General features: G+C 40.2%; 2 protein-coding genes and 1 long non-coding RNA gene across 5 annotated transcripts in view; 1 reads left to right on the top strand and 2 right to left on the bottom strand.

The window, feature by feature from the left end:
* Positions 1-3,760, bottom strand: part of LOC123986942 (E3 ubiquitin-protein ligase DTX3L-like) — a 4,500-nt gene extending 740 nt beyond the window's left edge. The window contains exons 1-7 of one of the 2 annotated variants that reach the window (XM_046075390.1): positions 3,665-3,760; positions 3,272-3,323; positions 2,974-3,042; positions 2,087-2,288; positions 1,756-1,922; positions 1,608-1,664; positions 92-1,291 (exon numbers count right to left, since the gene is read on the bottom strand). In XM_046075390.1, the coding sequence (XP_045931346.1) occupies positions 92-1,291; positions 1,608-1,664; positions 1,756-1,922; positions 2,087-2,288; positions 2,974-3,042; positions 3,272-3,307 (1,731 nt within the window). In that variant the 5' untranslated portion in view covers positions 3,308-3,323; positions 3,665-3,760. Of the gene's footprint in view, positions 1-91; positions 1,292-1,607; positions 1,665-1,755; positions 1,923-2,086; positions 2,289-2,973; positions 3,043-3,271; positions 3,324-3,664 lie in introns of those variants that run through there. The other variant, XM_046075389.1, reaches the window with a different exon arrangement.
* Positions 1-7,395, top strand: part of LOC123986945 — a 14,870-nt gene extending 7,475 nt beyond the window's left edge. The window contains exons 2-4 of the long non-coding RNA XR_006829021.1: positions 6,013-6,208; positions 6,300-6,378; positions 6,545-7,395. This is a non-coding gene — a long non-coding RNA (uncharacterized LOC123986945). The remainder of the gene's footprint in view (positions 1-6,012; positions 6,209-6,299; positions 6,379-6,544) is intronic.
* esyt1b (extended synaptotagmin-like protein 1b) lies at positions 4,547-24,337 on the bottom strand. Of its 2 annotated transcripts, XM_046075387.1 has the most exons (52): positions 23,690-24,337; positions 22,373-22,414; positions 21,213-21,347; positions 21,043-21,116; positions 20,859-20,931; positions 20,610-20,699; positions 20,383-20,438; positions 20,108-20,228; positions 19,555-19,731; positions 19,239-19,321; positions 18,625-18,673; positions 18,432-18,521; positions 18,235-18,330; positions 17,454-17,525; positions 17,282-17,368; positions 17,034-17,183; positions 16,697-16,810; positions 16,416-16,592; positions 16,197-16,282; positions 16,060-16,108; positions 15,447-15,536; positions 15,273-15,368; positions 15,102-15,173; positions 14,920-15,006; positions 14,649-14,795; positions 13,771-13,877; positions 13,503-13,680; positions 13,206-13,382; positions 13,025-13,107; positions 12,766-12,814; positions 12,587-12,676; positions 12,331-12,426; positions 11,892-11,963; positions 11,375-11,461; positions 11,114-11,260; positions 10,904-11,040; positions 10,437-10,572; positions 10,259-10,353; positions 9,979-10,111; positions 8,666-8,842; positions 8,491-8,573; positions 7,914-7,962; positions 7,710-7,799; positions 7,413-7,508; positions 7,246-7,317; positions 7,075-7,161; positions 6,783-6,929; positions 6,554-6,690; positions 6,245-6,376; positions 6,043-6,145; positions 5,735-5,784; positions 4,547-5,245 (listed from the first exon to the last, which is right to left on the bottom strand). In XM_046075387.1, the coding sequence occupies exons 1-52, from the start codon at positions 24,050-24,052 to the stop codon at positions 5,218-5,220; spliced, it is 5,514 nt and encodes a 1,837-aa protein (XP_045931343.1). In that variant the 5' UTR covers positions 24,053-24,337; the 3' UTR covers positions 4,547-5,217. The 2 variants fall into 2 exon arrangements, with proteins under 2 accessions (XP_045931343.1, XP_045931344.1); XM_046075388.1 differs by lacking the exons at positions 12,766-12,814; positions 13,025-13,107; positions 13,206-13,382; ... (5 more) ...; positions 15,273-15,368; positions 15,447-15,536.
* Positions 24,338-24,480: the final 143 nt, after the last annotated feature.

The raw sequence follows: 24,480 nt of genomic DNA, 5'->3' as shown, positions 1-24,480 counted from the left end.
ACACAGATTTAACTGACAACCATGTTAGAAATGAACTTCCAAGTTACAAAATTGACACAATGTCTCCAGATATTTAAATGAAAACATTTACCGTCTGTCTACCACTTGGAATATCATAGGTGATGATTATAGTGCCGCAGTCTGGGAATCCAGGGAGGGGTAAGGAATATGAATACCATGTCATGTTCCCATCTGGCTGGTCTCCCTCCATCACACCAAAGACATCTTTGCATACAGGACAGATGGGTCCCATGGTTTCCTTTGATCGTGCCAGGCATTCCTCACAAAATTCATGTTTACACTTGAGCTGCTTCTTATTTGTAAACATATCCATGCATATAGGACAGTTTTCATCTTTACTGTCTCCTGCTGTTGCTCCCTCTCCTGTGGGTGCTTGAGTGTTGTGCATGCTGTATTCTGATTGGCCATTCAACAGAGGTCCACTGGAGGACCCCTTTGGCTGATTAACACCGCTCATGTTCTCCTGTGATCTGCTGAACCCAGTGGCACCACGGTCTTGGCTGAAGCTCAGAGGTGATGTGGCAATCTTCTGGTACAGATGAAGGAGAGCTCTGACAGCGTGGCTCTCCATTGACACATTTCCTCCAGATCTTCTGTAGCAAGCTTTGACTTTGACTTTGCCTTGACTGATTTCTGATGCAGAAAAGTCCACACCAAACTTACATTTGATCTTAGCTACTTGTTCATCATAGGAAGTAGTCATCAGCCTCCAGCAGCCCTCCTCCATGGTTAGTCCAGCATCCGCGAGAGGGTCTGTGATGCTCATGCCAATATTTAGTGATGTGTCTTCAGCAGTCTTCGTGTTGGTATTTGTTAAGGTTTTCTGTGTTACATTTAAGGACTTACTGATAGCATCTTGACTTTGTCTTGGCCCACATACGGCCATTTCTTCAGAGGACAGGGTAAGCAGAAGCTTGTTGTCAGGTCTCGTGATGATTTTCAGTGAGTCCTTCCACTCTTCTGGATCTACGTACTTGAGAGGAATTACTGAGCCACTGGATTCACTCAAGCACTTTTGGACCAGGCTAATGAACTCAGACGAAGCTTTTTTTGGGCATCCATCTTTGTCTGCTACAAATTTCACAATTACTTCTGCCTCCATTTTAATTCCATTCTCTTTCTTGATACGTTGAATTTCCTCCTTGTAGATGTGGTTCACATACCAGTAATGGCTCACTGGGACAGAACAAGTAAATGTCTCCTCTCCTGCTGTGGAAACTGCTCCTGCACTGCTGAAACTACTTTGTTCCACCTGCTTCACTTGCGGCTGCTTAAAGATACAATGCATTTATTTAGTAAAAAGCATACATATTTTATGTAATTTATTCTGATTTACTACATCTATATGTACTATATCTCTTACAGAAAAACATACAAGCCGGCTGGAACTCGACCTGCATTTTCCAAGCACTGATTTGTACTTCCAAAAAACTGCCTATGTCTTGAAAATAGAAAAAATGTACTCGCTGTTGTGTTACTGTTTCCGCAACCCACGCCAGTTTTAAAATCGAAAACTAGACTTGTACCAGACTGGTTAAAGTAATGAGTGTTCTTAAAAATTTTAGTGCACACATGCAAATACCTACCTCCGCAGACTTAAAATCAGATGTTGGAGGCTGCTGGTTTTCATTCCCCTCAGTACTCTATACCAACCATGGTGGAAGAGAGGATATTAAAAAGCAATCATTTTTAATGTAATTAATTCCAATGATTGATTTACTACACAGCACATACATTTTGTGGCTCTGAATCGGATGAAGCAGGAGGGTACATTGAAGCATCCTCTGGTATTTGTGTCTTCATCTCTGATTGTTTCAGACTAACAGACAATATTGTGAAGGATCTTTTCTCATCTTTGCTGGTCAGTGTTTGTCCACTCAGTTTCTGAAGCTCACTCACGGCTTAAAAAGAAGACCAACGCAAAATAAATTTGAAGAAAAGAACAACCAACTGAATTGCAAAAACAATTTTAATACAGGATGCAGCTTAAAATGTATTGTATTAGAGTCAACATCAAATGTTTGTAAAAAATGTGTTGTTAATTTTTGCTTAAAAAGATACTTACAGATAGATACTGCTCCTGCAGCGGGTTTAATGCTGATCACAGCGTGCCCATCGTTTGAGACACGTAAAACTTTGTAGTCTCTTTTATTTGTGCTTTGGTTGGACCAAGTCTGAAGAACTTTCTCTAGATCTACTTTATATTTCTGTGGTTGAGCACCATCTGACCACTTGACTGAGAGAAAGACTTGAACTTCATCTTCGTTCTGTGATAAAGTCATCAGAGCCAGAAAACATGTTACAGTAAATGCCACTGTATTACTAACAAGATAGCAGAAAATCCTCTATGCCATTCAGCTTAAAAGGTCTGTTTTAAAAATAACTTGTTCTTGAATTGTAAGAATAGAAAACACAAAGTGAAAGACTCCACTGGCACAGTCTCAAAACAGAGAAAAAGCAATTGATTACATTTTTGTCATACTTTTTAATTATATGCAGTGACTTTTAAGCATGTTCTGTATATGACATTGGAGGTAATACACTATACTGTATTTGTATAGATGTGTAAAAATAGTTTTCAACTAAACTAGCATTGCTTTAATGACATTAGTTATACAAAGAGTTGATAACACAGTTGCTATGCAATATGATAAGTAGATAGCAAAAGACTGATTATTTGGGACTAGCATCTATCCTGAGTCTTGTGCCTTCATTTTCATTCTTTCACTTTCACCTACACATTACAGAGAAACATACCACCCCACTGGAACTCCACCTGCTTTTTGTAAGCACTGATTTTTAGTTTTGAGAAAGTGCTCATGTCTTGGAAAAAGAAAAAGATCAGTCTGCCACTGTTTCCAAACTCCAAACCAGTTTTAAAATCAGAAACTGGGCTTGCAACATACTGGCTGAATAGTGTTATTGAACATGTTAGTGCACACCTATACTCACACAAATCCCTGCCTCAGCAGACTTATTGTCAGATGTGGGAGGCTGCTGGATTTCACTTTCCTCAGTACTCTATATGATCCATGATGGAAGACAGGATATTAAAATAAAAACTTATTTAATTATGGCAATTTTGCAAATAATACTTATAAACACAACAAATCTTAAACAGTAGGCTACTCTTCATATTGCAGGCAGCGACTGGGACTATTCAGATATCAATATTTATACAACAACAAATTTAACAGTTTTCTTTCATGTTCAACTAAAGTTTGCAGACTTGTCAGATGCTGCTACTCACAACATCCATGGGCTCCTCTGCGTCACTTCCTGACATTTTGACAGTCTTCTTCCTTTAAGACAGAGCAAATACTTGTGACATAAATAACAGCAGTGTTTTTCGTAGTTATGCTTTCAGAACATACAACCAACACTTTTGTGTAAATACAAAACACGCACAACACGAGAGATTCTTTGTGAAACGTCGATATTATATTAAAAACGAACAGCATCGCTCGACTCCACTTTCGGTTACGACAGGCTAATGCAAACTTTTACTGGCTATGCTATAACTTTACCTTCCATTGTTTTAATTTGCTATATTTCTAACACAACGTTATGCAACAAACAAAAGTCTACCGTTTCAAAATTCATACGGCACGTAAAACATGCATTTACGACCCATTTGCCTCACCTTCTCCTGGCTTTACTTTACACGCTGCTTCTTCCTGATAAATGAAAACGAAAGTGTTGTAGCTCCGCGAGACGACTGACGTCACACTGAAAGCCCCACACCATTACAAACAAACGCAGCTGCTGCGGACTTTTCTCTATTGATAACAGAAGTCATCAGCTTCGGAGGATAATTTTTTTCTTTTTTCTCAAGACTGTACCTTAAGTACAATTTGGAGGCACTATTGCTTTACTTTATTTTACTACATTTCAGAGGGAAATACTGAATACTACTATTATGCCACTAGATTTATTTGACAGCTTTAGTTACAAGTACCTTTACCAGATTCTGAATATTAATACAAAATATAAACAAATCGATTCTGGTGTATTATTATAGATTTTGCTACCCAGCAGTATGTAAAGTGGTTATTGTAACTGCACCTTCAGCTGCAACATAAAAATGATGCTTTCATGAATCAATAATTTTAATCTAATAATAACATATTACATTATGCATTCTGCATAACAAGAACTTTTACTTTTGATAATGTAAGTACTTTTTCTCCTGCTCATGCTCCTGTAATTCTGCTGAAGAAACAGAATATTTCTACTCTGTGGCAATAGTACTTTTACTTAAGGAAAAATCTAAGTACTTCTTCCACAACTGCTGAAAGGTTTTTTGTTTTTAAAGAAAAAGTATGGGGATGTTACATTGCCATTTTTCTGAATCCTGTATCATTTTGCAACTTAAATGATCAGTTGAAAGATATTTCATATATAATAAACCTACAGTAGACCTGATATTTAAATATTAAAATGATCACTGTATATCACAAAAAGAATAGTTGTGTTATATTTACTACCTTAAGAAGTGATAATTTATACACAGTAGAACTAGTAATAAACATGAATCTGTTTATTTTTGTAACCATCTTTCAACAAACAGTATTTGATCCGACCCATAATCTTTGCAAATATACACTAAATAAAACATAGCATGATTAAAGTGTGACGTCGGTGTAACATATACATGTCTTGTAGAAAAAGGAATCTTATAAAAATCTTCAAAAGCAATTTCAAACACAAAGTGCTGTGAAATATAAAATAACTCAATGTAAGACTAAAATATTAAATCAATGAAAACAGCATTGGCATTTTGAGCAGTACATAAAAAACACAAGTCTAAACATTTTACTACACTTCAAACAAAATACTCTCAGATTTAAAACATTCTTGCAGCAAAAAAGCAACATGACTTGGCCTCTTCATCTCTTATAATAAAGTAACTGTCACTCAGTACAAAATTGCACTTTATCCTCATCAACTCAGCTACTTCAGCCTATTTATCTTTGGTGAGAGTATGGATGTATGTGAATACACAGTGCAGTTCAATTCTATACTACATGTTAATACACAGAGAGCTGGGTGGATGCAGGTAAGGCTGCCACAGTGGTACTGTGTGCAAAGGTGGGAAGGAGAAGGCATCAGTGTGAGCTGCAGCAGTGGCACAACGCCAAGATGAGTGACGACGACATCACCATCAGCGTACTACTTCATCAGCAAGCAGAACAACTATTCAGCTTCATCTTTCAGAGTGAACCTGGAATAAACAGAAGGATGAAAATCAAATGAAAACTGACCGAATTAAATTATCACCAATGATATAATAAATGGCAATCATTAAACAAACTAAAGAAGAAGCAAGACTCCTCCCAAAATGTCCACAACTACTCTTGCAGGATAATCAACTTCTCTGCTGTCCATACTGTATGCTCATTATGTTACAAAATAGACAAAATACAAAACTTAAGCCTCCTCGATGCTCCACTGGAGGCAGTGAACTTGGAACACTGTGAACTGAGCATATAGGTGGATAGCAGACAAGGGGTTTATGGTTTGAGAAGTTTCTATGCATGTTTTGTTTCTATCATGAAATGTCATTAATCCGAGCTGACCACAGCCTCGGTTCTCCGTCAGCAATGAAGCTATGAACTTTTGCAGCCACCTTTCAAGTCAGCACATAGTGAAAATATATTCATACAAAATATTGTACATAGAGTATCATTTCAACAAAGTTCAATCTGCTCACCATTCTGTGATACCAGAAATCAGGTCAAGCTGAGCCAACTCGATCTGCACCTAAAGGACAGGAGTGAGACGTTATCTGTATAAGCTGTATTTATGCACGTATTCAGTGCATATCAGAGTGAAAGACTATGGACATACTTCAAAACATTCAAGCAAGTTACAAGCCAGGCTAGCACAAGTGTACAGCCTTTAGATATCCTGATCGTTGCTTGTTAGCTTTTCGCTGATATACTGCATGTGTGTGATATGGTACATTTTAATCTGTATCAATGTTTGTAGGCGGAGGTAGAAGAAGAGTCCCAGACTGACCTGTCCAATGACGTCGCGGCTCCTGAATGAGGCAGAGTTATTCTTCACTGATACACTGAGGCATCTGAATCTCGTCTCAGCCACAGGCAGATCATACTCAAACCTTAAAGACGTGGACAAAGATGATTAAACATGAGCACTAACACTAACAAACCTGCACAGGAATGTAAGGAACAATACAATCAGCCAATTAGTTAATTACCTCTCATTGTATTCTGGGTTGAGGTCTCTTTTCTTTACTGCTGTCTTCTTCTTAGTGGCCTTGCTTTTGTCTGGCAGCAGCATGAGGGAGACATAGCTGTCTACACCATCCTTGCTATGAGACAATAGACCTCTGTAAGCAGAAAAAGAAAGAATATCTTAAATAATTTGATATGTACAAGACACATCATTTTTCATTTGAGCTGTCACCAAAAATGTCCAAATAAAGGCTATTTATACCAACAGTAGATTATAGGTGAGAAAACAACCTGACTGAAAGCATTTTGGTACGCTATTTCAGGAAGCAGACCTGCAGGCATGGACGATGACGATGAGCTGTCTCTTCTGCGAGGCATAGGAAAGAGACAACTTCACCTGTCCATTTCCAGAGGCCGCACAGGGCAGAGTGCCTGTACTGATCATATCTACCATTTTGGAATCTAGAATCTATTGAAAAGAAATACAGAAAAGGATAAAGTATCAATATTTATAACAAAATACTTGTGTGTGTGATGAGGCAGATGTGTTTGCTTTCTCACCTTGAGTTCAGCCCTCAGCAGGATCTGACTCTCAGTTGAGGCTCCATCCAGATAGAACCACTGGTCCAGGACCAGCTGTGGCTGAGCGAGCAGCTCCTTGACAGGAACCACCAGAGATCCCATTGGCTGGTCCCAACCACTGGACAACTGCAGTACGAGCGAGCGAGCGAGAGTGCGAGAGAGAGTGCGAGAGAGAGTGCGAGAGAGAGAGAGAGAGAGAGATGAAAATTCACTACAACACGACTGCTGTTAAAAGTGAGATGCAGATCTTTCAAACAAATGAATGTCTTGCCTTTACTACAAGCATCTGTTGCTTAGGGTCATGGACCAGAAAGTAGAAAGACTCCTTCCACTGAGGACTGGTACTCCGCTCACACAGCTTCAGAGAGATAAGATATGCGTTATTACTATAATAATATATTTATCAAAATGGCAATAGAGCACCGTGCATCAAGTGTCTCACTTTGGTTTTGTAGGTTGTTTCACCCAGAACTAGCTCAGCTCCTGCTTTGGGTTCCTTTCCACTCTTCTTAAACTATCAAGGAATAGAAAAGTATTCAAGGTATATTACAGTAGGAATTACCTTTGTTAACTACAGCACAGAATGTAAATAAACTGCAGGTGACTCACAGGTAACGAGTGTGCTCTCTCTATATGGACGAAGAGCAGAGCAGCAGTGGGGACAGCTTTATTCTGATAAGACTGGAGAGATTGAAGCTGCAGCACCTGCAACACGGAGCACAGACAGTTAAGCCTGATAAACATGTTGCAATGTGAATAATTTGCCCTGCATGTTGGAATGTGACCTATCAGCTTTATCTAGAAGGCTGAAGACACTTCATTAGTCCATGTTTAAAGAATGTTTGAATAAACAGAGTGAGGCTAAAGCTAGTGGGAGATGAACTGTAAACAAAAGTAACAGCCGACCTGGTCAAGTCTGACTGAATTTGACACTGTAGGAACCCATTCCAGGATCAAGTGAACACGCCCAGACTTCACATCGTTCAGAGTGTACCACTGTAACAGAGACACAGTCAATTAAAGAAGCAGGGCAACACCCTTTATATAAGGAAATGACACAGAGCAGAGTTTAGAACTCACATGACTTTAGATTGTGAATTATTGACTAACCTGATCCGTGTACTTGGATCTAATGACCTCATTTAGCTGAATACTGAATCTGTGAACATGAAAACAGATTTTAATGTCTTACTTTCAAAAGAAAAGATTTGCTATGCTGACATTAAATGGTACATTAACGCTATTTAATGAAAAGAGCAGAAAAGCAATCGTGTAAATATTTAATAAATTCACCCACATCTAATATTCAGTTTTTATTGATGTTGGCGTGAATGGGACTATTTTCTTTTTAAAAAGTACATGTCCCATCTTGCTAATCTAGCTCTTGTTCTAAAATTTGATTTATTTTACTTTCCCTGTGATAATTCCCACCAATCAAAGTCAAATATTGTTTTTAAGGTATTAATAAAGTATAAAGTATATCTTCTCAAGAACATTTATGAAACAGTGAAAAACTAAATAAAAAACTAAGCATTTATTATTTATTTTCATATATTTCAGTGCAAAAATATGTACAGTTCAGGCATATCTCTGTTTTTCACCATGCAGATCAATGTACAAAGGACTCTACATGTTTTATCTTGAGAGCCAATATAAGTTACAGATTAACCAACTTTAAGATACACACCTGCCAAGGAAGTCATCAGAATCTAAATCCTTATCAAATGCTTCAAACTTGATCTCCTGGACACTGTGCCCAGCCAAAACCACCTGTTAAAAACAAACAAAAATCCATGTTTGTCCAAAATACTGTACATGCAGTGAAATCCAGAAAATGTACTTAAAATGAGACTACCTCATACCTCATACATTTCATTCCATGTTGGATTGAGATTCTCCTTTATAACATGGCTCTTGAATGCAACTTTCCCCACATTGATCTTGACATAGGGGTCACTCTTGCCCTTCACCATGCCCCCCATCATGCTGTCCTTTGCAACCAGATTCTGGGCCTCCAGCAGGTGAATCCTCAGCAGCCCCTACAGGATGAAGACAGTAAGTGTTAAAGTACATACAGGAAGGAGACATACAGTATGGAGCTTGGTAATGTGAAGTTACTATTCATATATATATATATATATGAATATATATATATATATGAATATGAGAGAGAGAGAGAGAGAGAGAGAGAGAGAGAGAGAGAGAGAGAGAGAGAGAGAGAGAGAGAGAGAGAGAGAGAGAGAGAGAGAGAGAGAGAGAGAGGTTTCAGAGCGACACAGCTAGAAACAGCATGAATACCACTGGACTACAAAACAATGGAATTCTTGGACCCCAACAAGGATTTATTTAAACCTATTCATCAGCCCTGCATAAATGACACTTTGAACAGACTACTATAAAATCTGATAATATTACTTTTAAGAACACATACTGCCCCGGTAGTAAGTGGATGTAATGGATACCTTTCCAAGTTGTCTAGTCAAAATTAGGTTTATGAGAACTTGTTTTTACATGAATAAATGCCTCTCCTTCAGACTTCTGTACATTGTAAAAATTATGCAGGGGTTGGCACATTATTTTTATTTTCCTGTCCAGACATCCCTCTTTTTGATTCTAGCTGGCATGACACAGGTTCATATGCAGACGTTCACACCAGATCAACCAAATCAGCAGAGGAAGCTAAAATCTCCCTAGCAGCTTTTTAAAAACAAGAGGAAGTGGCACATTCACAGTGTTTGGAAAATGGCTGGGATTACTCATAAAACCCACATGATAGGCTGAGACCCAGCAATATCAGTTCACCAAACTATTCATCGTCTAATGATTGAAGACAAAATGAATGACTGGCAAGATATTATTGTCAATGTGGTCAATTATCAGACATGTCTAGACAAGAAATGTTTAGATATTATGGTTTCTTAAAAAAACGTTTTTCATGATTGATGCTCCCCATGAATGAATGAAGAAAACCATAACATAATTTCAGTGTTTAGCAGAGGTGTGAAGGGTCCTGCACCTTGCCATTTACTAATGGAAGTGTTATCTTATTGTGTCAAATAATGCAAATATACAAAAATGGACAGTGAAGCAGAACAAATACCACTGTACAGTTGGTTGCAGCTGATTATTTTACTTCCAATCTGTTGCCAATCTGCAAGGCATAAACTAAACCCACCTCTTTACCAAAGTCCTGGCTGGGGGTGGTGTGTGGTGGAAGAGCTTCACCAGCTTTGGGGATTTCTGCTGGCTTCAGGGTGTCAGCTGGAAGACTAGTCACTGTGGCGTGAGCAAGGTTGTCTAAACCAGTACTACACACACACACACACACACACACACACACACACACACAGAGCAGACATTTAAACATATTTCTTGCTAGGTCTCTTTCTATTTATAGATATTTGAAGCAAATAAAAAAAAATATGAAACAAGGTGTTATTTGCTGTGGAGCTCACCCCTCTGTTTGTATTTGCTGTGGTTCAAAGTTTCCTTTAACTGCTGTGTCTGAGTGTGTGGCATGCTCTTCTGGATCAGTTGGCTTCTCCACCAGCTGTGCAAAATTACATGAAGGTTATGAAGGGTGAAAATAGACAGGTTAAAGATGATAACAACTGACAATATGTTATGACTCACGGCAGCAGAAGGGAGCGTGTCAGGTGCAGTGTGAACGGCAGCTGGCTCAGCAGGTGTAGCATCTTTTGTGGAGGCCGGAGCTTTTGCTTCTGCTGCTGCTTCTGAGTGTTTAAGCTGGCTGGATACGCCAACCAATCTGAAAATACAGGCTGCTGTTACAAAACAGCCAGACTCTTGACTGGGGCTAACAGCGGGGAGCATCAGCTGTTTTAGCTTCACTTAGCTACAAAATACTTTAAAAGCATGTTTTATAGAAGCATATTTGCTTTGTATATCCCAGTCGGATCAGCAGGCACTACACTTTTTATTCAATGTTCAGTGGTGCTTGTTTATTTTTTTAAACGTGTATTTATTCCTTACTTTTCTTCATATTTTTATGGCTCTATGTGGTGGCCTTTGAATGAGACCAAGGTACAGTCTGCAGAGTTTTGATGTGTGTATTATTACATCAGACACACAACACTCACTCATTTGTAGGCAGCTTCGAGCTTTTTTTGTCCTCACTGGCTGCTTTGAACGTCTGTTCAGTGGAAATGACCATCTCCTTCTTCTTTGAGTCCGTCACAGAAGGCTGCGGAGCTTCAGTCATCCGTGAGCTCAGGATCTGTTAACAGTACATTTCCACTTGTTTAATTTGACACAGGTAATAAACCTCTGTGTGTGTATTGTACTCTTACCTTGAGTTCAGCCCTCAGTAGGATCTCACTTTCAGGTAAGGCTCCATCCAGAGGCATCCACTTGTCCAGGACCAGCTGAGGTTCAGAAAGCAGCTCTCGCACAGGGAATACGAGAGATCCCATTGGCTGGTCCCATGCACTCGACAACTATAGACATAAGGGCACATCTTTAAAGTCAGCTAGAGGTGGTGATGTTCCCGACACTGGCAGCAGGCTCCTCATACCCATTTTGAGTATTGTGAGACACACCGTACCACTCACCTTCATTATGAGCATCTCCTCTCTCGGGTCACGAACCAAGAAGTAGAACGCCTCATTCCACTCAGGTGATCTGGAGCGATCACATACCTTCAGATAGCAAAAGAGGAGGGGTAAGTTGGGTGAGCATGGAATAACAGCGATATATGGTCATTGCACCTTGATTAAGTTGTTTCTTCTGTGATAAAGTTTCAGCTGGTATTTTAAACAGCATATTGAATGTATTCACATTACTGTTAAGGATTGTGCCATTTTCAATACCACCAGACGGGGGAGCCAAAGTTCACATTTTTCAAATTCTAAACATAGTTGCTTTTTAGTCATCTGACTCATAACATTTTTAACCATTTACCAACACAATGGTTTGGTTTCTGGGTAACTGTGATGGGGACTTTATCGTTTCATTTCACTGATTAATCAAAAATAGTAGGTAAAAACAATATGATATGACAAATGTATCCATTAGTCACAGTGTGCCTAGTGTGTGTGTATTTAATGTCTTCATTGTCAAGTCTCATACCTTGGTTTTGTAGGTTGTGTTACCAAAAACAAGCTCGGCCCCAGCCTTAGGCTCCTTTCCACTTTTTTTAAACTGGACACAAAAAGACACATAACATGTGAATAGTTTGTATTCATTCTCTGTAATTAAGGCAACAATGAGTCGAGATCCAACCTCCCTTTCTTTAAAAAAAATAAAAACATCCCTGACTAACATCCCAGCATCATAAAATCAACAATAATAGTAATTGTTGCTCAGCAGGCAGCAACTTTGAGAACTGTATTTTTATCCAGTGATAATTCACAAAAACAAAACCTTAAGGGGTAGAAGAAGAAGTTATCCACTTTATGCAAAGAGAGGATCTGCTTATTAACATGTTCTTTCCGAACTATTGTCTATCTATAACTCTGAGACAGGATACTTATTATACTTTCAATGTACCAAATTAAAAGGGACTCACAGGCAACGAGTTTGCTCTGGCCACATACAGAAAGAGCAGGGCTGCAGAGGGAACGGTCTTGTTCTTATAAGATTGGAGAGACTGTGCCTGCATCACCTGCAGCACAGAATCAAATGAAAAATACATTACAGTGACTCTTCACTGATGTACACAGTGAACTGAGCAGATGATAATATTTGGAATAGTACAGATGTGAGAGGAACAGGGAACACAAATGATAAAGATTATATAGGCATGACTTGGAGAGGAAACTAACTTGGTCCAGGGTTGCATTATGGGACAATGCTGGGACCCACTCTAGTATCAGGCGAACACGTCCAGACTTCACATCATTTAGGGTGTACCACTGAAACAGAGACATACAACTATGCTTACAATGAGCCTTTAATTACATCACAGTAATAACTAAGATACAATATCGCATGTAATACTAACCTGGTCAGTGTACTGGGAATGGATGATGTCTGCCACACTGATTTTGAATCTGCTCACAATAAAAAAAGATTTGCACATTTTTCTTTTTTCTCTCCAATAATTTAAACTTTTTAAATACAGCATACGGTAATATTACATATAATTTATCTTTATGATCAAATAGCGACAGTTTGGGTCTGTAAACACATCGACCCACTGACTACCATGCTAAGGCAATAAGGCCTCCCATTCATAGCTGGAAAATTACATTACCCCTTACCTGCCCAGGAAGTCATCTTTGTCCATGTCTTTGTCATGCAGCTCTACTTGCACCTCCTGTCCAGTCTGAGCCCTCAGCACCACCTGTGGGAACACAGAATGGTTAAAACTGTTCAATCAATAAAAATGAGGTGGTTAGCATGCTTACAGCAAAACAAATTTGTACAGTCCTTCATACACACCTCATACATCTCATTCCAGACTGGGTTGAGATTCTCCTTAATGACATTGCTCTTAAATGCAAACTTTCCGACATTGATCTTGGCATAGGGGTCACTCTTGCCCTTCACCATACCGCCCATCGTGTTATCTTTGGCAACCAGATCCTGGGCCTCCAGCAGGTGAATCCTCAGCAGCCCCTACAGGAAGGAACAGGGAGGATCATTTATCTTTATATTGATCTTATTTTTTAATTGAACGTGATTGTGCCATGCCCAGTTCCATGTATGTTACTGTATATCCCTATTTTGTGACGTTACCTCACTGGCAAAGCTGAGGTCTGGGGACGTATGAGAAGGTTGTGCTATGGCAGGGCTTGGTGATTCTTCCACCTTCTCCTTAATCACATCAGATGCTGTTTCCTTTACGTCAGTTTCTTCATGTAAGTGCACTGAAGAGATAACAGTCTCCACAGGAGGAGTGTCCACTGAACTTGACCTAAAAACACAAAGACTAGCAATAAAAAATATTCAAGAGCCAAAGGACAAATGAAAAGTGAGGGCAGACATTTTGAATGAATTTTCTCACCTCACAACAGTGTCTATCTCCGGTTTTCGCTGAGCAGGAGGAGGGTCTGATGCTGAAGTGACCTTAGCCTTATCAGCGGCACCTGGGCATTTCTTAGGAATCAGCATCTGCATACATTATTATTATTATAATTACTATTATTATTTCACTTTCTTCAACAGTTCTTATTGTAAATATCAATATCATAAGAACAAGTAGAACATTAAAAGTGTCATCAGGGCTCCAAATTAACTTTTTACATTGGTAGCACTGGTACGCCTACCTTTTCCACCCAGTTTGGCCTAAAACTTACATCACAGTATAATTTGAAGCACGGATGGAGAAGTGCACCACCGCATTTTTCTTGATGAAAAAATAATCAATAGTACTCTTTATTTTTAATTATGTTGCTCACAATTTCTCTCATTTTTGCGCAAGGAATGTGGAAAGAGTACAGGGCGCACTGTCACACACACAGAGACACGACGGCGCATGCAGATCCGCTAAATTTCAAACGCACCGGTGCAAAGAATGAAAATGTTAGTCGCACTTGACAGATTTTTGGTCACATGTGCAAAAAACGGTCACACACTAGAGCCCTGGTCATGTCAATGACATAAAAGTAAAGACAGGAGGCAAAATGAGTGCAAGACACTGGGACTGAGTCATACAGATAAGAAAGGAACAGAAATAGATATTAAACATAGTCACACAGTAAAACATATACAGGCTCAAAGAGATACACAAACAGAGAAAACAACACGGCGAGATTAGAGACAGAGAAAGGAACACAGTTAAAGTGATAGAGGAAACAACAGGATAAGGAAAACAACACTTCAAAGGACATACACTAAATATTTCAAGTAAGACATAGAGAAAATGAAAGCGAGTTGCCCCACCTTGAGTTCAACCCTCAGAAGAACCTGACTCCCAGGTGAGGCTCCATCCAGATGGAACCACTGATCCAGGACCAGTTCGGGTTCAGAGAGCAGCTCTCTGATGGGAACCACCAGGGAACCAACGGGCAAGGTCCAACTGTGAGAGAGCTGGAGAAACACAATGCAGGGTATTCGCATAGCAGTATTTATATATCAGAGATCAAAGTGTGTTGCATCCGTATGGCTGATACACTTTATGTTCCACTTTGATTATGCACTGAAGCCGGCATACCTTAATAACAAGAATATCTTCTCTGGGGTCATGAACCTGGAAGCAGAATGCCTCATTCCACTGAGGTGATGTGGTACGATCACTCACCTTCAGAGATGCAAGAGTTGGTCAATATTACATAACAGATATCGTGTCACTCATACAATAAAACATAATACTAACTCAGCTGAATTAAGTCTTACTGTAGTTTTGCGGGACACTTCTCCTATAGTAACCTCTGCTCCCACTTTTGGCTCCTTGCCACTCTTCTTAACCTGCAGACAGACAAAAGGGAATAATAATTAGAATGTACGATTATAAATATTAGCTGCTTACTCAGACATCATCCTTAACATAAGTAATAAAAGACTCACTGGTAAGCCATCTGCTTGCTCAATAAAGACAAACAGCAGGCCTGCTGATGGAACTGCCTTGTTTTGGTAGGACTGCCTGGAGTAGAACTGAAGAACCTGACGACACAGGGAAGAAGTGCTGAGTATGGATCAAGCTTACCATTACGGGTCCATTACTTATCTGGGAATACTGACCTGGTCCAATCTGTGTGACTCTGAGGCTGTCGCAACCCATTCCAGTACCAGGTGAACTCGACCAGATTTCACATCACTGAGAGTGTACCACTGAAGAAAGAAGTGGAATCATTTTAATACAGAAACTACTGGGTATGGTCGAAACAAGGGAAATGCCAACATGCAGGGTTCTTTTGGTAACAAGAGTTTTTGCTGCTGATTCTCTCCTCGTGTTTTTCTAACATACCAAATGCTACTCTTAACATTAGTAATACAGTAAATACTAAATACAGTCCCACGGGGCCAACAGAAAAAAAAAACAATGAAAACACCCAAAGTCTTCTCACATAGAATGATGTTCACTCTGTGCAGTTTTGCACTCATTCATATTCAACCCAAGATTTGCTGAGGCAGCAGACAAGACATCAAAACTATACAAAAGAGTAACACTTAATAATCTTAACAAGTAAGTCATCATTGTATATTAAAAATATATTATGGATGTATTTGGAGAGGGTCAAGTGGGACACGTGAGCTAAGCATTTGGCAGGCTTTCATGTTGGCTTTTCGCTTATTTTGACCACAATCTTTGAAGCTAAACGTGAAGCAGTATGTTTGACAAGGAAGATCCCACCTGGTCAGTGTACTGAGAATCGATGATGTCCTTCAGAGTGATCTTCAGCCTGTATGTCAGGATATGTGGGATTAGAATGTATCTTTAATGAATCCATTCATCTTATTTAATAATTTAATAATTTCCAGCTGTTGTACCTGCCCATGAAATCATCCTTCATGTCCATGTCTTTATCAAACACCTCCACTTGCAGCTCCTGGCCAGGCAGCTGGGTAAGGATCACCTGAGGGGTGAACAAAGTTGGAATTTCAAAGGACTATCTTAAACCAATCATACAATAGACATTTATAAATATGTGCAATCTTTAGCCACTTCTATTCTGTAAAACATTTCAATAAAGAACCTTTGTTATTTACCTCATACATCTCATTCCACGTGGGGTTAAGATTACTCTTGATAACCTGACTTGTGAATGTTTCACCCCCGATGTTGATCTTGACATAGGGGTCGCTCTTGCCTTTTACCATGCCCCCTATCAGGTTATCTTTCGGAACAAGATTTTGCCCTGCCAATAGGTGAATTCTAAGCAGTCCCTGAAAGAACATTATAAAACAAATTAGAATAAGTATTCACAATTCACTTTTACAAAGAAAAAACAGTGCAAAGTCAGAGTCATAATTGCCGTTTCCTCCATTACCTCTGTGGCAAAGCTAGGATGAGGGGAGGTCTGCTGGGGGAGCTGTTTGGACAGTCCAGCCTCCAGATTAGATGACACATCAGATGATACATGTTCCTCATCTAACCACAGGACCTATGTTGCAAGAAAACAAGAAAAGTGAACAGACAGAAAGAAGGTAAATAAAATTTGACCAAAATCCCAGAATCTAGTCTCATTTCAGCTGAGACACCATTATACATTAGAAACATTTTTGATTAAAATCTAATTTCTGATTCTACAATTTGATGTATTTATCATCGTCATCAAATGATCAAATTCAGTGCCGGATTAGTGAATGGGTCTTGCTGTCATTTACCCTGAGAACTGTGTTGATATAGATGCGACTGGCAGATCCAGAGTTGTCCAGCTGGAACCACTGGTCCAGAGAAAGATTAGCATTGGACAGCAGACGGGACAAAGGGATGGTCAGACTGCCCAGCGTCTGCACACGGTCCCCATCCTTCACCTGGTTAATTTAACATAAATGAAAGCCAAAATTAGACCACAAGTTTCGCTCTTAGAATACCACAATAAATATAAAGTTTTGTGCAGAGCCTATGTTACCTGAATGTCTATGTCCTGCTTGCGAGGATCCTGGATGAAGAAGGTAAAAGCTTCCCCCCACACTGGATTAATGGTTGTGTAACAAGTCTAAAGGCGAGAGTAAATAGTACACTTACAGGAATAAACACAATACAATCTACAGTATTATAATGGACTTTCCCAGCAGATATACCTTGCTCTCTCTAGTGATGTCCTGCACAGACAACTGCACCATGGGATTGGGATCTTTATTTCCCTTCTTCATCTAGAAGATAAGACATTACAGAGAAATATGAATACACAGTGAGGCATGTAAACAATAACATTCTGTAACCAAGAGCAGAGGAATAAATAGACTTATCTACCATTCTGACAATGTGTGGTTGATGTGAATAATAGTGTGCATAAGGCTACCATAGCAACAGCAAAAACAACTGAAAGGAAGCACCACACCACATGGCATAATCAGGAAGTATAAATCTGCATCGAAAGAAACCACAAAGACTGAGTTTGAGTTATTTGTCACTGCTGTTCCCTTTTGTGTATGAAATTAGCACAGTAGGAAATGTTTAACGGCCGTGGATAAAGTTATCCATGCTCGTCCACGCTGCTGTGCACAGGGTTAAGCTGATGATACTCGGGCCAACTTTTTGAGCAATGTTGCTGGACAATGTTGCTAGTGGCAAGTCCGACTATGTTTTAAACAGATAGCGGCGGTGCGGAGCGGTTGGCAGAGTGGTGGGGGAAGGGGATTACGGTAGTAATCTTTACTCTTTACCTTTGACGGCCACGTTGCCCTGCACGATTGCTCTAAAAGTTGCTCTGTGTATCATCAGCTTTAGAGGCCAAGGCAAAAACTTTGTGGAATATCAGACAGGTGGCAGTTACAGCTCTGCCCCAGTTTAACCACACACAGGAAGCAGCTCTGAGCTAAGCACGAACGTGGGCAGAGAGGTTAGAGATATTTGACTCACGGGAAGTGCCTCAGCCTTGTCCAGATATACAACCAAGATGGCTGAAGAAGGCGGGTCGCCAGCTTTACTAGTAACGGTTTCATTCCTCTTCAGGGTCTGAGGGAGAATGGCAAACAGTATGTAAATGTTTGACACAAATACAGAGTGCACAGAATGGCAGGCAGACTAATGTATCAGTGGAAATGAGGGACTCGAACCTGCTCAAGTCGATCAGTGCTGGGCAGTAAGGCCAGCCACTCCAGTCTGAAATGAACCCGTCCTGATGGAGTGTCTTTCAAAGTGAACCACTGGGAAGACAGCCACATGCATGTATTTATAATATATAAAATATATATATTTTTTAAATGCTTATACAAACTCTGCCTGAGAGGATGACAGCTTTTTACTTACATCATCGACAACTATGGATTTCTTCACAATGCCCAAATCCAGTTTGGTCCTATATGGAGGAGGAGTGTAAGACAGAATTAAAATAAAAGAAGAAAGTGTCATAGTTTTATTATTGATTGTGCTGATTATGATTTAGATTTTGAGTGTATTTTATATATATATATATATATATATATATATATATATATATATATATATATATATTTGTCTGTATTGTTCCTTGCTCCTTCATTATTTCAATGCTTCATGCTTTGTGGTGTTTGCCTCCAGTATTTTCCAGTGCTTTATAGATTGTTGTACATTGGACAATCGACTTCACCTGCAAGTTTTCACCTAGTGTAAATAACACTATATCACTCAACTGAACATAACGTTGTAGTGACTGCATTTGATCCTGTCCCGTTTCTAGTGTCACCTTTAAGACTGAACATAACAGAAAGAGCAAATGTATTGTTGAAAATAAAGGATCACAAAATAGAAAGCAGATGCTGTAACTTTAAAAGTAGAATTATAATCTTCAAATAAAGGTAGTGTATTTTTTCCAGCTGGCCATGCAAGGTGACACTGTGAGATTCAGCATATGAACCCCAGAGACATGAACTATGCATATGTACCTGCCAAGGAAATCATCCTTGTCTGGGTCTTTGTCATATACCTCCACCTCCAATTCTTGACCAGGCACTTCATGGACTATGACCTGATGTACCAGACACACACAAGGACATGAAGATTGACAGAGGGACTTGAATAGAAGTTGGCTGTGCCCTCATGTGACCATGAATGAAAATGAAACATTCCCTGCGCTGTGACAGTCTAATCCCTCAAATACAGAACAAAGTGAAATGATATATGATTGAGTCTTCCAACACCTGTACATGCCGAGTAATGATGACACATATTTCTTTCCATAAAACTTTCCACTGTTCTTACCTCATATACCTCTTCCCACTTAGGAGAGTCTGTGTTGTCAATGTGTTTGGAGGTGAAGTTCTGAGGGCCAACCCTCAATATGGCATAGGGGTCGGACAAGCCAGCCATAACCCCTTTCACGTAGTTGTCTTTGGCTGCTAGAGTCTGTGCCTCCAGTAGGTGGATGCGAACCACACCCTAACACAGAAAATGAGGGACGAAGATGTAATATACTAGTCCGGGAGATACATCTGTGAGCTCATGTTTCAGTTGATTAGATCCCCCTCCTGTTCAGAAACATTTCCAGCCATCCTGGCCCGGGTCTGGTCACTCAAAACCATATATCTAATGTGGGTTTAATATGATGACTATAGAGGAGCGTCAGTGAAGCATTTTCATACACAACTATGATTGCTCCCGCTGATGTGGAACGCTCAGTATTAAACAGAAAAATGGCCAATTCAAATTTCTGGATTGGTCTGGCAATGCCAGGCTTGTAATATACTGGTGATTACTCAAGTGTAAAATTATATAATAGTTTCCCTCTATCTGTAGGTGCATATTCAGACTTTACCCTGGGCAAAGGAGAGCGTAGTTGGGCCAATTGCAGGCCTGGAACCAGGGGGACAACCAGGCGGTTGGGCAACACCAAGAAGGAGGCAATGGCATCCATAATCATGCTGTCAGACATGACACTGGGACAAAAGAGAAACAGAATTATAATGAAAATGTACTGTATTGACTATATCATTAACTATTCACTAAAATATTGTGAGGTTATGTTCATTACAGGGTTGAGGACTATTACTATTGTGTAAACCAATAATAGGTGATTTTAGAATGACTTACTTTAGTCCAGGGATGTCCAACAAATTAGTCATTCCAGTCCAATTGATGTCAAGTTTCTAGGAAGAGATAAGACAGAGGAACTGCATGTAGCAAATCCATTGGGATTAATGAGAAATCAATAGCACGAAATGCATACGAGGCTATACAGAGATACATGATAGTCACAGGAATAGGGATTGAGGGGCAACAAGAAAAGGACAAATAGAGGTGAATGTGGATGGACGTACAGGCCGACGAATGAAAAACATGGTGACCGCACCCACTATGGGCACATCTCCAATCAGAGGCTCCAGAATCACCCGCATCACCCCATGCAGCTAAAGACAGACAGAAATGAAGTTTGTGAAAAACATGGATAAATGCTTACAGAATGGCTGCATATTTTAGTTAGCCCTTTAGCTAGGCAACGTCTATTGATTACATGTTACTCTGCATTTCAGTCAAATAACACTTTTAAGCTTGAAAAGAAGACCCACCTGTATTCCTTTGACTCCAGCTTTGCAGAAGTATCTCTTCACTTCAACATTGATCTCCACATTGCCAACATAGCTGAGGATACAAGAACAAAAATTTCATCTACAATTATGCCTTTTAAAAGCTGTAATAGACAGATGACAGTGACTCGCTAATCCAAGGAGCAACAGATAAACATAAATTCACCTAATATACAGATCTAGCAGGACTTGTCCTTTGTCATTCTCTGTGTGTGCCTTGATCCCTACAACCTTCATGGCCTGGAGCAAACAGAAAGCACATATGATTGCACAATATAAACAACAGGGACTATTTACTGCAGTGTCTTATTGTAGTTACAATATCCACGACATCACCTTGTCTCCCATGTCCACTTTTGTGAAGGTGAGGGTTTGGAGGTGGGGGCTTGAGCCTCGGATAGATGGAGCAATGGTTTCCACCAGCAGCTTCTCAAGATACTGGCCGACAAAGGGCCACACCTGCTGCAGGACCTAGCCAGCAACAACAACAACATGGTTATAAGCTGCTTTTATTACTAAGACACACAGCGCAATATTCAATGTGCACCCCTGCAACCAGAGACCGCTTCTTTAAGTAAACAGTCATTTAGCCACATAGCAACGAAACCAATTGTCAAATGCCTTGGCTTCCATAAGCAATAACTGAAGAATGGCAAAGACAGCTGTGGCCAGTTGAGTCTCTTCAGCTGTTAGTCATCTACTTTGGGTCCTTACATGTACCACAATGAATCTGGTTCTCTACATGTGCTCACTTTTTATATATGAGTGTTGCTACATAAACATGTTATGTCTTCTTTTTCCTACAGGGGAATATAACCAAAAGCAGAGGCAATGTTTGCTTGTGTGACTGTGGAAAAAAAAAAAACAGAGTTGGTTACAGTCTGGCATTATTGGAGAGTGAGTCATCAGCTGCCTTCTCCTGTGGAGGATGAAGCCTGAAATACACGGAAAACTGCTGACCTCCCCTCCAGTAACCAGTCTCAAACCTCTGCTTTGTCTGGCTCTCTAATGCTTAGATCTCGTGGTCTTGTTAGCATGAATAATTTTATTTCTGTATGTCTATATTAGTGGCTCTGGTTCTCGGCCTAGAAGAGCAAAGGGGGTGGGGGCTGGAGGGGACAATGGCTGCAGTTTTATTTAGTTTGGGGGGCTGGGCAGCTTCTCCCTCTTCCTGTGAGCTAGCGTGCAATGAAATGGAAATGTTGAGAAGGTTACCTGGCATTGGGCCTGCTCTCTGCAGTACAGACAAAGTGGCTACACTAATGGAGGTGTGGCCTTTTCTGGAACATGGCATCAACAGCAGCAGTCTATCAGCTAGCACCAGCTATTAACATAGCATACTCTACAGAGTGTCAATCAGCACAACAGCTGGGCAATTGAACAGAGAGATGTATGTGTGTGTGCTGTGGGCATAATAACAGAGGAATAACTAGTGTGTTTGTGTAAAGTCATATGGAGAAAAGGTGAAGCGCAATAGGAAATCACTGATATATTACCTTATTCAGCCACTCAACCTTCTCAACATCTGGAAAGTTGACCTGAAGGAAAGACAAACAATGAGAGTACGTACTTAAATTATGCATAGAGCCGGATAAACACACAACAGGAAATGATTTAGACACAGCTGATGCTGTTCTGGAAATGTCATCAGTAGTACTGTTGATATCATCTTAGTGCTTTTTGCCTCAGGTTTTAGACTGACCAAATATGTCCAAAAGTAAAAAGGGCAGCATAGAAAACTGCAGCAACTGTCCATTCAAAGATATCTTTGGACAAAACAGCAGGCTATAAATTGGTTTACCTTTGATCATACTTTTACAATATAAGTGACTGAGATGTCCTCTCGATTTATATATATTAGAAAATTCTAACGTGTAATTTTTTACGCATACTGGACAACAGCACTGGAGAGCAACATGGAGATGCCCCTTTTCGAATAATTTAAGGAGAAGCATGCACGCTGTGTGGTTCGGCAAGCAATCACTGTAATCACTCACTGAAAAACGTAACCACAGGAATTTGGGTGTGGCTAGATATTCTGAGGCAAAATATGCCCATGTGGGTTTCAGCATTATGGGTACATACTCTCAGGATGTATGCCATGCAGATCATGAGTAGTACTTCTCACGCATTTTCCAGCCACATTTACTTGAAAATCCACAACGGAAAAGAGGGTTTAAGTGTTGTTGTTTTTGTTGCAATGCACTCAGAGTTCAGTCTTGAAATACAAACACACGCATGCAGTAAATATGGCTCCTGTCGTCGCAGAAGTGTGGGAACAAAGTTCTGCAAGTTACTAAAAAGGGACTGGTTGCATACATGTTCCAGTTAGGAGCTTTGCATCATGGGTAACAAAAAAATGGGGACAAGGCATTTATGTGAAGAAAAAAAAAAAGACACTGACCCCAATAGCAGTGCCTGTATCTCCATACATATCTTCCATATGAGGAAGTGATTCATGGGAACATTCCCCTAACCCCTTTCTAATAGACACCTGGAATTTTTTCGTACCAGGACAGCTTATAGAAATGTCCTAAAATGCCTACAATGTTATAAAACGCCAGGAGTGATACCATATCAGCTAAAAATCGCGTAAAAACTGTGGTTAGGCAGTTTACTGAAAACAAACTCTTTGTCACATCCTGCAAGTCTCTGCATGCTGGTGATATAACTTAGGCCTAAGTTAAGTGATGCTTGGGTTCATTCGCTTTACACGACGTTGCTGTAGTTCAAAGTGGGATAATAAAGAGCTGCTGTATAATGATTTTTGTTGACACCCGCTGACAGCTGTTAAGTCTAGCGTCTTGTCTTACCCATGCAGGAAGGTCTCGCTTGATTTTGGACACCTTCATGGTTGTGAACTCCTCCTCGTTGTCGAGAAACTGTATGGCTGACTTCAGGCGTGCCTCCTTGGCTTCTCGGACATGTTTCCATCCCGTGTAGACCATCATCCCGAACATCAACAGACTGGTGCTGACCCGGTAATAACCGGCCAGGTAAACGGGCAGCAAGGCTCCCAGACATTTCCCAAACGTCCACAGCACCGCGACGGCACTTATCCCCTTGGGTTTGGGAGCTTCCGTCTCCACGGTTCTCAGAGCTTTCTTCTCGGGTCCACTTGTGCTCGGACAGTCGGTGCCTTTGGGTTCAATCGGGTCAGATTTGTCGCTTTGCATAGTGGTAACTTCCGAAGCAAAGAAATACTCACTAATACGTTACCGTTGGATAAACAAATATTAAGCCACTAGCGTCGGCTGACTACGGTAACTTAAGTTACCGTTTGAACAAACGTTGCAATGTGGTCCTTACGCTGCCTAGTTTACTGTTAGTATGTGTCGCATTTTCTGTATCGCTGCTGAAACGTATTTCTTGCGGCAGTTCCACTGAAGAGAAACGGGTCTAGAAGAGTCCGACAGTAAGTTCTGCTCCTCGCCAAATCCCGTTATCTCGACAACTGTATGAAAACACGCCCACTTACTGAAGCGAAACACGCTGAGACTCTTTCGCTGCTGCGGCAAGACAGTCATCAAATTTGTAGCAATTAGCCTACCGCAACGTGACGTTGTCGAAAACCGCTGTGTTGCACGGCATTGCGGGTATCATT

The sequence above is a fragment of the Micropterus dolomieu genome, linkage group LG18 (assembly GCF_021292245.1).
Source record: "Micropterus dolomieu isolate WLL.071019.BEF.003 ecotype Adirondacks linkage group LG18, ASM2129224v1, whole genome shotgun sequence".
Classification (NCBI taxonomy): domain Eukaryota; kingdom Metazoa; phylum Chordata; class Actinopteri; order Centrarchiformes; family Centrarchidae; genus Micropterus; species Micropterus dolomieu.
Note: the sequence above shows the minus strand (reverse complement) of the source record. Positions and strands in the feature narration are given on the sequence as shown.